Here is an 18,446-nt window from a genome sequence, read left to right on the forward strand (position 1 = left end):
AAGGATGAGAAAAGCAAGGCTCTGAGAGATGATGAAACCTGTCTAGGAAGCCAAAACCAGGAGTTTGTCTTGATGGCAATGCCTTGGGTGAGCCACCATTTCTCTGGGTCCCGTTTTCCCCATTGAAAAGCCAGGGCAGTGAAGCCTTCTCTGTCTACTGCTGCACGTTGGCGTGAGAAATCAGGTGATGTCATGCTTTGACCAATGTCTGGTCCTGTATGAAAACAAGCGGAGGTGGATCCTAGTGAGATAAAAATAATGAGGCCTGCGTTCAAAGGTATGATTGGAGTTTTTTTTTTCTTCTATTTGAAGATGAAGCGCTTCCCACGAACATCTGAAGAGGAATAATCCTTCCTTCCTCTGCGATGATGGCCATTTTGAAAATATGGTGTTCTACCAGGGACTGTTGTGAAATATGAATATGAGTGTATGAAGGAAAAATGAAATAATTTCTCTTAGTGTTCACAAAGCACTTTCAAATCCATGGCCCCCTGAATCATTTTATGGTGAGGACTACAGCTTTGGTATTTGGCAGGCCTGTGAGAGGCTCCTAATTCCAGCACTTACTAGCTGTGTGAGTGGGCCCTTCAATTCTCCAGACCTCAGTTTCTTCATCCGTAAAATGGGGTGATCCTATTTAAAGAGTAGTTCAGAGTTGTAAGTGTGGTGACACATACCTCCCATAGCCTGGCACAAGGTTAGTGCTCGGTAAACCCTACATAATGTTATTTGGGTCGTTTGTAATGCCACCCTCATGATCACGCCAATGACGTCTGTGGTATTATATACCCCATTCCTGAGAAGAAAAACATGTGACCCAGAGATGGTCATTGTGGCCTAGCTCGTGGGTGACAAGCCAACCCAGGCTCCAGCCCCAACCCTTGGTCCCTCACCCTACAGTTGCTGAAGATTCAGTTGGTTGGTGCTGTTCCATTTCAAAGACCTTTGTTTGTGGTTCATAAGAGCTCTTTGTTGCTGTCCAGAAGGAGTGGCCTCCAGCCAGGGCTTGGACCCTTTAGCCTCCAGGCCCCCGCCTGCCCCCCCCTCCTTTGCACTAGGGAGCCACTGTTACTAAAGGAAGTGTAGCATATCCTCAGGGTGTTCCTGAGCTGGGAAATGGAAGGTTGAGTGAGATTCACAGTCCTGGGCTTGGCAACTGGCAGGGCTCCAGGCGCGTGGCTGTGTGTCATCTGCAGTGGGACAGCTGTTCCGTTGTGTCTGAATATGCTCATCAGAGAGGCAAACGTTACAAATCTGCACTGTCAGACTCGCATCCAGAGAGCAAGGCCTTGGCTGGCTCCCCCTGCCCAGTGCTGGCCCCTGTGGTAGGGCCCATCCTTAGCCCGGCAGTCTCCAGAGCGATCCTTTAAAATGTGGTCAGATCTCAGCATGCACTCAGAGCCCTCAGCGGCTTCCAGTTGGCCTCATCCAAGTGTCATGCCCAGCCCACAGAGTCTGACTCAATCTGGCCCCAGCCATCTCTCTAGAACCCCTGCTTTTCCATGCTCCCTAGTCTAGTTACCTATTGTTGTCAACAAACTAAACGTGATGGCTTCTGCGTTTTATTGTTTCTGCTGATTCTGTGCATCAGGAAATCAGCAGGGCATGGAAGAGATGGTTTGCTCTGCTGTGTGTCATGTCTGTTGGGTCTGGAGCTTCCATATGGGCCTCTTCATGCCCATGGCAGTGCTCGCTGAGGATGACGCAAGGGCCGGGGACTGGCTGCAACAGCTCGCTGGGGTCAGAGCCAGAGACTTTGGTTCTCACTGGCCAGAATTGGTTCTCATCCTTGGACACTTGGGGCCTCTTCCTCTCCCAGCAGCATTGCCAGACTTCTTAGACGACGGCCTGAGGGTCCCAGCAGCACAAAAGTGGGAACTTCCAGGCCCTTTTAAGGCTTGGGGCTGGAATTGGCTGAGCAACATTTCTTTTGCAACCTCTGGCTAAAGCAAGTCACAGATCCAGCCTAGACTCCAGGGAAAGGGATTGCAGAGAGGCTGGTGTGGCTTATCAGGGGTCAGGAACAACAGAGCCTATGAGGCTGCTGTTCATTCACTCTTCTCTAGCCATGTAGGCCTCCATGCTCTTACTAAAGCATGTTGTACACACACCCACCTCAGGGCCTTTGCACTTGCTGTTTCCTTTTCCTGGGATGCCCTTCCCCAAATATCCGCAGGGCTCATGTCCTCTATTCAGCCCCAGCTTAAATGCTACTTTAGTACAGAGACCATACCTGACCCACCTATCAGAACCTAGATGGAGGCATCCCAACGTTGCATATATGTTCCTGCCTCCCTTGCAAACGGGAGAGACCCTACTCTGTTTTTGTTTTTGCGCTTACCACCTCCTGGCATAATATTCATCACCTATTTACTATCTAATCTTCCCCTGCCCCCTCGTCTAAATATAAGTGCTGTGTGAAAAGGGCATTTGCTTTGTTTGAGGCAGTATCTCTAGCTCCAGATCTGACACATGATGAATACATTTGTTGAATGAATATTGGAGAGGAGGAAACAAGTTCAGAGGTTAAGTAACTTTCCCAAAGACACACAACACTAATAACAACAGAGTCAGGATTCCAACCAAGCATCTAATATTAAGTCTTAGAATTTTTTTTTGCCTATGGGGGGTGGTAACTGCTTAGATAATTATGGCTATTTTCTACTTCCTCTCTCTCTGTCCTATCTCCATTCAAGGTAGTCTTTCCACAACAAAAACTGAATCAGGCATAAAACCCATCTTGAAGGTAGCATCCCTCAACTTCAGTGGAAGGCCCTCCCTTCTTAGACCCCTGCATAAGGCACAGCAAAACTTGGCCTCCAGCAGTGGCCTGATGTAATAAATACAGATTTTTTTTTTAAAGATTTTATTTATTTATTCATGAGAGACACACACACAGAGGCAGAGACACAGGCAGAGGAAGAAGCAGGCTCCATGCAAGGAGCCTGATGTGGGACTGGATCCTGCGACTCTGGGATCACACCCTGAGCCAAAGGCAGACACTCAACTGCTGAGCCAAATACAGGTGTCCCGCAAATACAGATTTTTGAGTCAGGAAGACCTGGTTCTGTTTTCAGCGCCTCCACTCACAGGTTAAGCATTGGCAAAATAGTAATGTCATCCATCCATCCAGCCATCCAGCCATCCATCCATCCATCCATCCATCCATCCATCCATCCATCTAATGAGTATTTATTGAATTCCTCTCTGAATCAAGAATGGTGCTAGGTCCTGGGGTGCAGTGGTAAAGACATCATCACAGTTCTTGCCCTCTGAGAATTTCCAGTCTCCTGGAGGAGACAGGTGTACTCACACAGTCACACAAATGAACTTATTTACAAATATTATGTACTTATTTACAAATTGTGATGTGCTGTAAAGGACTTAGTGTGTATGTGGGGGAATGTGTGACAAGGCACCTATAATAGTGCAGTGGGGCAGGAGCAGTTTCCCTAAGGAAGTGACATTTGAGTAGGAGCTAATAGGATAAATAGGTGTGGCAAGTTCATTCCAGGCAGAGGAAACAGCATTTGCAAAGGCTCTGAGGAGGAAGGAACAGGGCTTATCTTAGTATCTGAAAGATCCTAAAAAAATGTGTGATTAGAGGGCAGAGAGCTTGAGGAACTGGAGACAAGACAGGAATCTGACCATACATGGCTTTGAGGACCTGGGCATGGGGTTGGGGAAACCCATCTACTTTATTTTCTCATCTGTAAAATGGTACTGATAGTAGTACCTACCTCAGTATGTGTGGGCATCTGTGGTCAGCTGGCTGACAGCTGACTGTAGGTTGTCTGGGATGGTCTCAGCTGGGGTGATCATCCCTGTTCCAGTGGTCATAACCTTCAGCAGGTTAGCTTGGGCTTGTTCATGTGACAGTAACTGGGATCCAGGGAGCAATAGAAGCTGGCAAGGCCCAGAACTGGACAACATCACTTCTACTGCATTCTGTTGGTCCGAGCAAATCACACGGCCAGCCCAGATCCATGATTCTGTGTGCCTGGTGCACAGGAAATGCTCTGTCAATGCTATTATTATTGTTGTCATTGGTGTTGATGTTATCACTATGCATTTGCATAGTGCTTTATGCTTTTCAGAGTTTTATCCCATACAGCATTATAGCCTACACTGTGTGAAGATAGTTGGGGCAAATTGTACTAGCCCTATCTGACAAATGTAGAAGAGTTTAGATAATTGCCTGAGGTCACACATTTGGTAGTGACTGCAGCCAAACACTGGAACTCAGTTATCATGTAACCTAAAGCATATTTGTACATGCATCTGCTGAAAGTGAACCCATTTGCAGCTGATGTCATTGTTCTGAGCACCAACCTGGTAAATAGGATAATAAAAGGTACAAATGCCTTTGTCAGTGATGTAGGCTAGTGACCATCTGCAAGATTTAGGTATAGCCTCTGAGACACAAGTCTCAATGCAAAAAAAAAATTTTTTTTTTTTTTGGCTCTTAAGTTCACTGGAGTCAATGATGGATCTTTCTCTCTTTTTTTCTTGCCCAGAGAGTCTCTCTTTGGACTCCAGTTTCTTTTCTTCTCCACCTGTGAATTTCCTTCAAGAATTGCCAAGCTATCGGTCCATTGCACGTAGGAGGACAACCATTCCTTCTCGAGACAAGCAAAGTGGTACTTTGCTGAAGCCGACAGACTCTTACAGTTCCCAGCTGGAAGGAAGAATCACTGAAAACCTCAACAGCCAATCGATTCGGAAGTATGCACTGAACATCTCTGAGAAGCGGAGGCTAAGGTTTGTTTGGTGGGCCATCTAGAAGGCATCTGATGTCTGTTTTGGGCAGAGGTGTGTTTTATGCATGGAATGCATTTCCTAAAGAGTTTACATAATTAGAATATATTACTTAAGGTCAACCAAGCTGTGATAACAAAGTTACCCAAACAGGTAATAGCTCAGTTTATTTCTTCTTCACCTAAGAGTCCTAGGTTCAGATCAAGGGGAAACTTTGTAGTCATTCAGGGACCCAGGCTCTGTCCATCTTGTGGCTCCGCAATCCCCCAAAACCTCACTGTTGTCTACAGTTCCTCCCTGTTTCCCCTTCCCTCAGGCCCTGCCAGCTACTACTCTACTCTTTTCTCTAGATTTGCCATTCTGGACATTTCAGATAAGTGGAATCATACAATATGTGACCTTTTGTACCAGGATTCCTTCACTTAGCATAATGTTTTCAAGCTTCTTCAACCAAGTTGTGACATGTATCAGTATGTTGTTCCTTTTTATGGTAATGATATTTCATCATAGGGATGAATATGCCTCATTTTGTCCATTCATTGGTTGGTGAACATTTGGGTTCTACCTTTTGGCTATTGCGAATAGTGCTGCTATGAACATTTATGTGCAAATTTTTGTTTGGGACCCTGTTTTCAGTTCTTTGGGGATATCTACCTAGAAGTGGAATCTCTGGGTCATATGGTATTTTTATGTTTAACTTTGTGAGGAATATCAAGACTGTTTTCCCTAGTGGCCAACCCCGTTTTACATTTCCACCAGCAGTGTATGAGGGCTTCACATCCTCTTGGCTGAGGTTTTATTTGATGCCAAGGCTTGATGACACTTTCATTATCATTGTCATGATTGTTTATTAATGCAGGAACATTCAGGAGACCCAGATGAAGTATTTATCTGAGTGGGACCAGTGGAAACGGTATAGCAGCAAGTCCTGGAAGAGGTTCATAGGGAAGGCTCGTGAGATGACCACCCACCTGGAGCTGTGGCGGAAGGACATTCGCAGCATAGAAGGTACCACGCCCCCCCCCCACTCTGCACGTGCTCCTCTGCAGAAGACTACTGGGCTGGGGAGAAAGTATAGCTTCCTTTTCCCTAACTTCTAGATGAAATTTAGCACTTCCTTCTATGATGAATGGGAACAACTGCACCAGTTAGGATTAGCAGAACCTGTATCTTTGTCACATATTTTCCTGTCCCTTCCAGTTATCTTGGAATATCATTTATGCTTATCACTATTTTGAAATTGCAGCAGTAAATCTGTAAGATCTGCCACTAGGTCTTGTTATTTAATGTGCCAGTGAAGATGCTTATGTATTATTCCAGCACAAATTTGGTTTTTAATATTATAACCATATGTCCATTTTTATTTGGTGCATTTACTATTTTTTTAAGATTTTAATTTTTTAAAGTAATCTCTACACCCAACATGGGGTTCAAATTTACAACCCTGAGATCAAGGGTCACATGCTCTACCAACTAAGCTAGCCTGGTGCCCTGTATTTGGTGCATTTATTTTTATTTTATTTTATTTTATTTTTTGCATATATGATTCCATTTTACCCCCCAATATTTTAGTTTAAATGCTTGTTAGTTAACATATAGTCTAATCTTTGGTGCATTTAAGATGTTATTCTTTTTTTTTTAATTTTATTTATTTATTCATGAGAGACACAGAGAGAGAGAGAGAGAGGCAGAGACACAGGCAGAGGAAGAAGCAGGCTCTATGCAGGAAGCCCGATGTGGGATTTGATCCTGGGACTCCAGGATCACACCTTGAGCCAAAGGCAGACACTTAACCTCTGAGCCACCCAGGTGTCCCTAAGATGTTATTCTGAGATGGGATTCATTAGGCTTCAGCAGACTGCCAAAGGTGCCCATGGCCCTGAAAATACTGAAGATCCCTACTTTTCCATATTTTTTTTAAGGATTTTTAAAATCTACTCATCACACACACACACACACACACACACACACAGGCAGAGACATAGGCAGAGGGAGAGGCAGGATCCATGCAGGGAGCCTGATATGGGACTCAATCCTGGGACTCTGGGATCAGGGACTGAGCCAAAGGAAAGCGCTCAACCACTGAGGCACCCAGGTGTCCCCCTACTTTTCTATATTGGTGAGAATAGGGTTATAGTATGGTCGGTCAGCTCTGGCTGCTGTAACAAAATACCTTAGTCAGGGTGGCCTCAACAACAGAAGTTATTTTCTTATAGTCCGGAGACTGAAAGTTCAAGACCAGGCTGCCTTCTCACTGTGTCTTTGCATGACCTTGTCTTTGTGTGCTCTTGAGGAAAGAGAAGGAGAGAGAGAGAGAGAAGGAGCTCTGACACCTCTTCTTGTCAAAGGACACTATCCCGTCATGGGGACCTACTCTTATGACCACATCTAAACCTAATCACCCCCCAAAAGCCCCACCTTCGAAATACTGTCATATTAGGGCTTAGGGCTTCAGCATATGAATTTGGGCCAGATAGGGGAAATATAATTCAGTCCATAGCAAGTATACAAAAACTGGAAATTGTGCCAAAATATAAAATTAGGAAAAAACATTTAAATCTTGAGTGACATAGAGCCAGGAGGAAAATACCTCTTAGGATGACATAGTTTCTTTTTTTTTTTTTTTTTAAAGATTTTATTTATTTATTCATAAGAGACACAGGCAGAGGGAGAAGCAGGCTCCATGCAGGGAGCCTGACGTGGGACTTGATCCCCGGTCTCCAGGATCACACCCTGGGCGGAAGGCAGGCGCTAAACCGCTGAGCCACCAGGGCTGCCCCCATAGTTTATACTATAAAGCAAAAACGATTTATAGACAACTCCTCAAATCTGCTCAAATGGGAATTTTGTCAAGTTTGTAGGGAATGTGGCAGGATGAATGGAAGAAATGCTATCACTGTTAATATTTTAAGACCTTTAAAATACTCTTCAGGGGCGTCTGGGTGGCTTAAGCATCTGCCTTTGGCTCAGGTCATGATCCCTGAGTCTTGGGATCGAACTCCATGTCAGGATCCCTGCTCAGCGGAGAGTCTGCTTCTCCCTCTCTCTCTGCCCCTCCCACCACCCTTGTGTTCTCTCTCTCTGTCTCTCTCAAATAAATAAATAAAATAAAATCTTTAAACTACTCTTGGTAACTTACTCAGTGAAGCACCTATTTAAATTGTTTTATTGGGAGACTGTAAATGAAATGACAAGGGGCTTCATAAGCTCACTTAAAATATAACCATCTAGATGTACTTTTTTGAGATCTAAGTACATCATGATGTTTGATGTGATATAATAAGAACTAACACTGATTGAGCCTTTACTATGAATGGGCCATTGTGTTAAACATTTTACTCATATTGGCTTAGTTAATCCTCATCAGAACATTTCTCATAGTTATTTATCATTTGCATGGCTCAGAGAGTAGGAGGAGGTGGATCCAGGAAATAAAGGATTTGATCCAGGCCAAAAAGCTTCTGAGCCCAGGAGTTTAGCCACCATGCCCAGCTTCCTTTCTTGTTTAGTGATGACCTTTCTGGAGGTTTTCATTCACAAAGTGACTTGTGAGAATTCAGAAACATATTCATACATTTGTGGTCAGTTACAAAAGCACTACTGCAGTTCACTGGGGAAAGGCGAGCTTCTTCACTAAACAGTGCTGAGTCAACTAGATACTCCTATAAGAAACCATAGATATTGAGTCCTATCTTGCACCATTGTCAGATAGTTAATTCAAGAGGGAATGAGGGAAAAAAAAAGATGGAGTGTAGATTTAGAAAAAAAGGAGAAAAGAAACCTTAAAGCCAACAGTAGAACAAAATATTTCTTCTTCCCTCCCCCACCTAGAGTACTCCAACTTCAGCTTTCTGGCTGATTGGATCTGCTGTGGGGGGTGCATGTGGGTCAATACTCCTGATCAGTGATGTCTGGATTTCTTTTTTTCCAGGGAAATTTGGCACTGGGATTCAGTCCTATTTCTCCTTCTTGCGGTTTCTGGTGTTGCTGAATTTGGTGATATTTCTGATCATCTTTATGCTGGTTTTGCTCCCAGTCTTGCTCACCAAATACAACATCACCAACAGCACCTTTGTGCTCATTCCATCCAAAGACACGGGTGAGTCTAAGACCTGGTTTGCTGTGAAAATGTTCTTGTCACTGTGTACCTAATCTGCAATGCTTCTTTCCTCGGGAATCTTTATATTCTAAGTTGTGGGTGCTTGTATTAGAATGGGCTCGGTTTGCTGCCCAAGCAAATGACCCCATAATTCTCAGCACCTATTAACCACAAAAAGTTCTTTCTCACTCATGGTATGTGTCCATCACTGTTTGGTGGTAGCTTTGTTCCATGTTGTCCTCACTCTGGAGCCCAAGCTGATGGAGCAGCCTCTCCCTGGACTATTGACAGTCATTATGTCCAAAGGAAAAAAGAGCCATAGCAAGCATGCTAGCTTCTAAAGCTCCTGTCTGGAGATGGCACCTGTCATTTCTGTCATACCTCAATACTCCAAGCAAGTCACCTTGGCCACTCTTGATTTCACCAACACATTTGTGGGGAGCCCTGTGGGCTAGGAAAGTGGAATATATAGCAAACATGATATAACCTACTCTAGTAACTTTACTTTGAGACTTTTATTTCTGATAATGGTGACATTTATCTTCCACCAGTCATGTGCCAGACATTATGGCAAGTGCTGGACCTGTGTTTTCTTACTGAGTTCTCAAGATAGATCACAACTTTTGGGCATCCTATGTATTCAAATAGGGAACGTTTTTGTTATTCTACAAACATTTATTGATTCCCCTCTAGGTATCAAGCTCTATGCTAAGGGTCAGAAGTAAGTGAGCTGAATCAGAGCCTGATTTATGTTAGAATTATAAAATGGCAGAACTGGAATTGCCTTTGGAGGAACTGGCTCAACTTTTTTTAACAAAGGGGAGGCTAAGGCCTACAGGAGAAGTGGTATATTGGGTTAATTTCCTCAGTGTATCCCTCTCCTGTAATTGTGACCTTATAGGGCCTCCCACTGTAGGCAGAGAATACTTTCTGCCTCATTGGTATTGCACTTGGCCATGTGGCTTGTTTTGTCCAGTGGAGTATTTGCTTGAAATGGTTTGTGTGGTTGGCCTGCCTATGAGAAGAGCATCACCCAGATAACCATTGCCTCAACCTGGGCCCCAGAATAAAGTCATATGGCGCAGACCTGAGCCCAATTGGAAGCCTGGAGTCCATTCTAGCTCAGCCTAAATCAGCTCAATGAACTGAAACACAGCTCCATGAATGAGAAAATAAATGTTTGGTATGTTCAGTTACTGAGACTTTGCAGTTATTTGTTACACAGCAATAGCTCACTGATACAGAAAAAGTGAATTAGCTGTTTAAGGATACAATAGTGTCACTAAAATTGGCATGCAAATAATTTATTGGTTATTTATGCATGTATAAATATATAGGCTGTTTTAATGAACCTGTATGTTTATTTACCCACATGTAGAGATCTTTTAAAATTGGATGTGCTGGGATCCCTGGGTGGCGCAGCAGTTTGGCGCCTGCCTTTGGCCCAGGTCGCGATCCTGGAGACCCGGGATCGAATCCCACGTCGGGCTCCCTGGTGCATGGAGCCTGCTTCTCCCTCTGCCTGTGTCTCTGCCTCTCTCTCTCTCTCTCTCTCTCTCTGTGTGACTATCATAAATAAATAAAAACAAATTTTTTTTAAATTTAAAAATTGGATGTGCTTACAGTGGAATCACAGTTTTATCAATCACATATTCCAAAACATGTGCAAACATGAACCCGAAACCACAACATACCAATACAAACAGAAAACACATGCTGTTAAGTTGACCCACATACAGAATGAATAGAAAAAGACATATATCCATAGATGTGTAGGGAAGATAGTGAGAGGAGAAAATCCTGCCTTACTTGGTGGATTGTGGTTTGCATGACAAATAGAAAACCACAAATTCACAAACACATCCATACATAATTTGATGTGACATCTCTCAATGTATATGCATGTGCATGCATATTTACACAAACGTTGATAGACAAGTTACAGAGACTGTACAACTGTTTTCTACTGATGTTCTTTTTGTTTTTTACAGATGTTCAATGCACAGTATATCCAATAAGTAGCTCTGGACTCATTTACTTTTATAGTTATGTCATAGACTTGCTCTCTGGCACTGTAAGTATTTAATTCTGTATTTGTACCCTCAATAGACTGAACATAGGGTAATTTAAAGGTCAGATTCCTGAATGTCTGCAGTTAGAGCCAGACACAAGAGTTGACCCAAGTACTAACTAGAAAAAGAAACAGGCTTTGCAGTGACTTCAACAGCAAGGATAATGTTCACCCACTTGCTGCTAAAATATGCAGGAAATAGATTTTATTGCTTTCAGCCACTGGCCTTTTTTTTTTTTTTTAAGATTTTTTAAAAAATTTTTATTTATTTATGATAGAGAGAGGCAGAGACACAGGCAGAGGGAGAAGCAGGCTCCATGCACTGGGAGCCCGATGTGGGATTTGATCCCGGGTCTCCAGGATCGCGCCCTGGGCCAAAGGCAGGCGCCAAACCGCTGCGCCACCCAGGGATCCCCCACTGGCCTTTTCTTAGTCCCTGCCACCTTCATATTGACTTGCCTCAAATACTGAGTTCTCCCAAAGAAAGAAGTTTCAGTGAAAATAAGCCCAGATAGAATTATTTAATTTCTCAAACATTACAAAACCTTACATTTTGGGGTCCCAGACCACCTGGATGAAAGCCATGACTCTTCCTCCCAGAAATCACACACAAAGATATGAGTCATGCATACATGTGTCCGTGTGTGTGTGCACACACCACATTTATACACATTCTTATACATTACTTGAAATTCAAAGTCTGTTTATCTCTAGGTTTTGAGCCCTTGCTCCAAATTGGAACTAAGCTTATCCTTCCTACAGTAATTCCAAAGGTTTTTTAGCTTCTTTCTTCTAAAAATTAATTTTGGGTGTGTGCTTCCGTTTGTTTATCCCACTTTTTTTCAGGAAATAAGATGTAGCTATGAAAAGTGGCCATCTCTGCCTCCTAGACCAGGATTTCTCAACCTCAGCATTATTGATGTTTGGGATCCAATACTTCTTCATTGTGGGGACTGTCCTGTACACTGGAGGAAGTTTAGCAGCCCCCCTGGCCTCTAGATGCCAGTAGCAGCCATAGTTGTGACAATCAAAAATGTCTCCAGACATTGCAGATATTTCCTGGGGAACAGAATTGCCTCTGGTTAGGAACCACTCCTTTAGGGGCACCTGGGTGGCTCAGTGGTTGAGCATCTGCCTTTGGCTCCAGTTGTGATCCCAGGGTCCTGGGATCGAGTCCTGCTTCGGGCTTCCCACAGGAAGCCTGCTTCTCCCTCTACCTATGGGGTTAGCCTTTCTGTGTCTCTCACGAATAAATAAAATCTTTAAAAATAAATAAATAAGTAAATAAGATAAATAAAAAGTAAATAAAATAAAATAAAATTCCCACTATGCAAAAGAAGAAATGGAAGCTATATAGAACATGTGAGGAGGAAAGAAATTCAGTGACTAACCCAAGGTCATTAGTGAAAGCAAAGGGGATCAGATTCCCAGAACTGCTGTTAGCCTCATTTCTGTAGATGATATCCCACAAAAGAAGTTTTTCTTTGTGGCTCTCCACACACCATAACCTCCTTCCTTAGAGGAAAAATTGTAGGACACTTAGATGCATTTGGTCAAAAATGTTCCCTAAATTATATGTTATGAGAGAAGACTTGGCCAGAGAGATTAAACAGTGGCTTGCTGGGGCACCTGGGTGGCTCAGTCTTTGGCTCAGGTCATGATCCTGGGGCCCTGGGATCAAGCCCCACATCAGGCTCCCTGATCAGTGGGGAGTATACTACTCTCTCTGCCTCTGCCCTCCCCCTGCTTGTGCTCTCTCTCATGTACTCTCTGTCTTTGTCATTAATTAATTAATATCTTTAGACACTAGCTTGTCTTTGCTGAAAAGAGTTGAGCTCATGATCAAATCAGAAGGATTATTTTCTAGGCCCACTGGATCTTTGCCCTATAATCTTAGCCTATAATGTTACATTACTTTGAGGTTGATATTGATGACAGCCCTAATACCAACCTGGGGCAATTTAAAACAGGTTTCACATAGTTGGGCAAGTTTTTATAGCCTGTGTGTCCAGCTTTCAGGAGCATTAACGGTGGAGTCTACTGTTTCTACATTTTGTTCTAATGAAACATTTGCTTAAATACTCAATATAAGAATACATGATTATCATAAAAAATACAGAATTTGTAGAGTGAAAAATGGAAGTAACTCCAGTCAATCTTAGAATAATTTCATCACCTCAAAAAGAAATATTGTACCCTTTAGGTATCCCCTGCCAATCCTCCTAACCTGCCCTGAGCAACCATGATCTATATACATGGTCTGGTATATGGTCTTTTGTCTCTGTCTTCTTTCACTTAGTGAGTTTTTAAAGGTTCCATTGTGCAGATATACTGCATTTTGTTTATCCATTCACGATAGACATTTGGGTTGTTTACACCTGTTCTTTTTTAAGATTTAATTTTTAAAAATTGGGATCCCTGGGTGGCGCAGCAGTTTGGCGCCTGCCTTTGGCCCAGGGCGCGATCCTGGAGACCCGGGATCAAGTCCCACGTTGGGCTCCCGGTGCATGGAGCCTGCTTCTCCCTCTGCCTATGTCTCTGCCTCTCTCTGTCTCTCTCATAAATAAATTTTTAAAAATTAATTTTTTAAAATTTATGATAGTCACATAATTTTTAAAAATTTATTTATGATAGTCACATAATTTTTAAAAATTTATTTATGAGAGAGACAGAGAGAGGCAGAGACATAGGCAGAGGGAGAAGCAGGCTCCCTGTGGAGAGCCTGCTGGGGGCCTGGATCCCAGGACCCCAGGACCCCAGGATCATGACCCGAGCTAAAAGCAGAGGGTCAACCACTGAGCACCCTCCCCCTCCCCCAGCATTTCTGTTTACACCTTTTTAGGTATTATGAATAATACTGCCCTGAACATTCATGTGTGAGTTTTTGTTGGGTGCATATCCTTTTAATTCTTTGGGGCGTACATCTAGGAGTGGAATCACTAGGTCAAATGGTAACCCTGTATGTAACATTTTAAGGAACTGCCAGACTTTTCCAAAGTGGCTGCACCATTTTATATTCTCATCTGCAGTGTATGAGGATTATGGCGTCTCCACATTCTTACCAACATTTGGTATTCACCTGACTTTTTGATGATAGCCACCTAGTTTGTGAAGTAGAATCTCTTTGTGGGTTTTTGTTGTTATTGTTTGTTTGTTTGTTTTTAATTCAGGAGAGACACATAGAGAGGCAGAGACACAGGCAGAGGGAGAAGCAGGCTCCGTGCAGGGAACCTGACGTGGGACTCGATCCTGGCACCCCAGGATCACTCCCCGTGCTGAAGGCAGGCATCCAACTGCTGAGCCACCCAGGCGTCCCTCTTTTCACTTCTTTTTAAAGATTTTATTTATTATTTACTTATTTATTGCCTGAGCGGGGGCAGGGAGGAGTGGAGGGGCTGAAGGAGAGGGAGAGAATCCCAAGCCAGCTCTACACTTAGCACAGAGCCTGATGCAGGGCTCAATCCCTTACCCTGAGATCATGACCTGATTGAAACTCAAGAGTTGGGTGCTTAACCAGCTGAGCCAACCAGGTGCCTTATCTTTTCACTTTCTTGATAGTGTCCTTTGAAGCACAGAAGTTTTTAATTTTGTTGAAGCTGTATTTATTTTTTCTTTGATTGCTTGGGCTTTTGGTGTCATATCTAAAAATTCATTGACAGATTCAAGGTCACAAAGACTTTAGTCCTCTGTTTTCTCTGTTAGTCCTCTTTTCTAGTCTTAGCTCTTGTACTTAAGTCTTTAATCCAAAAGTTGATTTTTATATATGGGATAAAGTAGGGGTTCAACTTCTTTTTCTTCCTTTTTTTCTTTCTCTTTCCTTCTCTCTCTCTCTCTCTCTCTCTTTTTTGCATGCACAATCCAGTTGTCTCAGCACCATTTCTTGAAAAAACTATTCTTTCCTTTATCAAAAATCACTGACCATAGATGTATAGTTTCATTTTTTGCCTCAATTCTATTCCATTGATCTACGTGTCTATTCTTCTTCTTCTTTTTTTTTTTTTTTTTTTTTAAGATTTATTTATCTGAGAGAGAGAAAGAGCATGAGTGGGAGGGGCAGGAGAGAGAATCTCAAATAGACTCTGCACTGAGCTGGATGTGGGGGCTCAATCTCATGACCATAAGATCATGACCTGAACCAAAATCTAGAGTTGGGTGCTTAACTGACTGTGGCACCTTGACAACCTTCTACGTGTCTGTACTTATGTTAATACCACAGTCTCCTGACTACTGTTATTTTATAGTAAGTTTTGAAATTGAGATGTGTGAGTCTCCCAACTTTATTATTCTTTTTCAAGATTGTTTAGACTATTCTAGGTCCCTCACAATTCAATGTTAATTTTAGGATTAGCTGGTAAAGTACTACAGAGAAGCCACTGGGGATTCTGATAGGGATGTGTTGAATCTGTAGATCAATTTGGAGACTGCCATGGATCTCCTGATCCATGAACAGAGAATGTTTTCCATTTATTTAGATCTTCAAGTTTTTAGACGATATTTTATAGTCTTAAGAATATAAGATTTACACTTCATTTGTTAAATCCATTCCTAAGTATGTTACCCTTTCTGCTGTTTTCCATATGGAATTGTTTTCTTAATTTCTTTTTTTTTTTTTTTTTAAAGATTTTATTTATTTATTCATGAGAGAGAGAGAGAGAGGCAGAGACACAGGCAGAGGGAGAAGCAGGCTCCATGCAGGGAGCCCGACATGGGACTCGATCCCGGGACTCCAGGATCAGACCCTGGGCCGAAGGCGGCGCTAAACCGCTGAGCCACCAGGGTTGCCCCTGTTTTCTTAATTTCATTTTCAGATCATACAACTCTGTATTTTTAATGCTCAGGTTTTATAGATGCTTTGTTCCACAAGCACTAACTGAGCACTCCTTATGACCCTGAGATTGTTTTGGTATCTAGAAATTCAGGGATGAACTGGCATGTGAGTTCCTCAAGGCAGAGACTGATCTGGTTCCCTGCAGTGAACTCACCAGTCTGACCTCATTGCCCTTGGCTTTGTTTCAGGGTTTCTTGGAGGAGACCTGCCTCTTTTATGGACATTACACCATTGATGGGGTGAAATTTCAGAACTTCACATATGATCTGCCCCTGGCTTATTTGTTAAGCACAATTGCTTACTTGGCCCTGAGCCTTCTTTGGATAGTGAAAAGGTAAAATTTATCAGGTCATTGTATTCTTTTTGAATTACCCTTGATGGCTGGGGGTTGGAGGTCCATGGACCTTGGGAGCCATTGCCCAAAAGGTAAGCAGAGTCCAAAAGTGGGCTATAGTAAGAAAGGTATGTGAATATGTTGTGGGCTGAGGAGACCTGGAGAAACAGAGGCAAGATTTGGGAGCTGAAGCAGTACCTCGGGGTTCTTCAGTCAATCATTATTGCACGCATTTGCCAGTGCTGTATTAACCTTATCTTTGATCTGATGTGGATACTAATCAGGTCTCTACTGGGTTATAAGTGGCAGAAACCCAACTGTGACTAACTGGGGTAAAGGGGATTTGAGAGAACCAAGTAAGGGAGGACACTCCAAATTACAGGAAGGATAAGGATATAGGTATACATCTTCCAAACAGTCAAAAGCAAGGGCTCCTTCATCTCTGATTCTCCTGGTGGCAGCTTCCAAGGTCACAGGTTCAGAAATCCTTTTGAAGAGACTTGTTGGCTCTGCTTCTTCCAGGTATCCAACCCTAACCCTTCAACTAAAGCCAGTAAGTCATCATATGAAAACTTTGTATTTCCATGGTAGGCGAGTGGTTTAGTGGGAGATGCCAATTCCCAAGAAAGGAATAGTGAGGAATATGAAAATTGCATTTTTAAAATTTTTATTCAAATTTTAGTCAGTTAATATATGGTACAATATTGGTTTCAGGAGTAGAATTCAGTGATTCATCACTTTTTAAAAAAGATTTTATTTATTTATTCATGAGAGACACAGAGAGAGGGGCAGAGACATAGGCAGAGGGAGAAGCAGGCTCCTTGTGGGGACCCCAGGCATCCTTGATTCATCACTTTTAATTAATTAACTATTATCACTTTTAATTAATTAAACAAACAACTATTCTAAAAAGATGACAGCACAAACACAATAGAAGATGTGTATCTTTCTTGTATGAAGTTCTGAATAGGGTCACGGGTTAGGGGGGTAGACTCCTCAGTCATTCTGGATCTCAGGTTTACAAAGTTCAACCATCTACAGCATGTAGTTGGAAGGGCTGGAAGGGGAAACAACCACAGAGGAGTATCACATGGAAGGTGTCTATGGGCTAGGCGTGGAAGTGATGCACCTCACTCACATTCCATTGGCTACAGCTTATTCACAGAACATGGCTAACTGCAAAGGAAGCTGGGAAGTATTCCTGGCTAGCAATTACTTCCTAGCACTAACATTATACTACAGAAGGAGAACCACAGGTTTTTAATGGACAGCTTGCTATCTCTACCCCAACCATGTTGCCTGGCGGGCAGGGTCATGGTTGGGCACCTCTCTTACTTCACCATCTATTTGAGAGTATAGGTGTTAATAAGCCACGAGGCTGCGAAGCTCCTTATCACAGGCATAGAAGGGACCGGGATGTTAAGGATTGAGTTTGCCCTCCATGGAGGCTAGAGTTTCACCTTAGAGAAAGCTCCAGAGCCCAGCTGGGCATTCGTACCCTGAGCTGGTATCTGTGAGATGAAAATTAAGTGATGTGTGTCCATCACCTGGTGAAATGGGCAGCACATTGATGCAAACAAGCAGTGGCTCATTGTGGAAGCAGAGAGATGCTTGGTAAAGAAATGTCAGTTGATTGGGGTCTGGCTTTGCCACTCTATGATTATGACAGGGACAGATCCAGTGTCTGCTTGTGGTTTAGACAATTTGGAGGGGCCTTCTTTAAGATGAAGATTACAAAAATATCTTGTATAAATTCTGAAAAAATAAAATAGAGTACCAAATGAACACATTGCTGGAGGCTGTCACAGGGCCTTGGAAGGTGCCCTGCAGAAGTAATCAGCTTTATTAGTCAAATAGTGAGTCCACCTCTAGACCTTGCTCAGGCTCCTCACTTCAGGGCTGTAATTGCTTCCTGGGGAAGACTGGAGGGAGGCCTGGATATAATGTAACGGGGAAAGGCCTATCCCTCGATGAGGAAGTGCTGTAAGTGGCAAAGAATATGGACTTTGGAGTCCAGAGACCATGCATGGTTCTCACACCACTTTTCCTCTGTGAGCCTTATTTTCTTCACCTGTGAAATGTGCACAATGGAAGGGTTACTAGGAGGATTAAGTGAAGCAAGGTAGGTAAAGAATTCGGTACTGGGCTGGCACCTTCCAGACATTTATTGAATTAAAATTATCATCATTATTATCATCATCAAATGAGCCCTGCTTCTGCCAGTAACTCTGGATCTGGGAAAATAATTTTTCCCTTCTCTGTATCTCTAAACTTCTCATCTGTAAACTACAGTTTTGGTGTAAATCAGAGGTTATCAACTGGGATAGGACCTCAGAATCACCATGGAGCTTTATAA

General features: G+C 42.9%; 1 protein-coding gene across 3 annotated transcripts in view; it reads left to right on the forward strand.

The window, feature by feature from the left end:
* TMC7 (transmembrane channel like 7) overlaps window positions 1-18,446 on the forward strand; it is a 62,170-nt gene that overhangs the window by 12,263 nt on the left and 31,461 nt on the right. For all 3 annotated transcript variants that reach the window (XR_005360874.1, XM_038540236.1, XM_038540237.1), the window contains exons 2-6: window positions 4,518-4,761; window positions 5,618-5,766; window positions 8,690-8,857; window positions 10,849-10,931; window positions 15,945-16,090. Coding sequence is in view for 2 of the 3 variants with exons in the window: in XM_038540236.1 (XP_038396164.1) it covers window positions 4,518-4,761; window positions 5,618-5,766; window positions 8,690-8,857; window positions 10,849-10,931; window positions 15,945-16,090 (790 nt within the window). In the remaining variant the exon portion in view is untranslated. The remainder of the gene's footprint in view (window positions 1-4,517; window positions 4,762-5,617; window positions 5,767-8,689; window positions 8,858-10,848; window positions 10,932-15,944; window positions 16,091-18,446) is intronic.

Source organism: Canis lupus, chromosome 6 (assembly GCF_011100685.1).
Source record: "Canis lupus familiaris isolate Mischka breed German Shepherd chromosome 6, alternate assembly UU_Cfam_GSD_1.0, whole genome shotgun sequence".
Classification (NCBI taxonomy): Eukaryota; Metazoa; Chordata; class Mammalia; order Carnivora; family Canidae; genus Canis; species Canis lupus.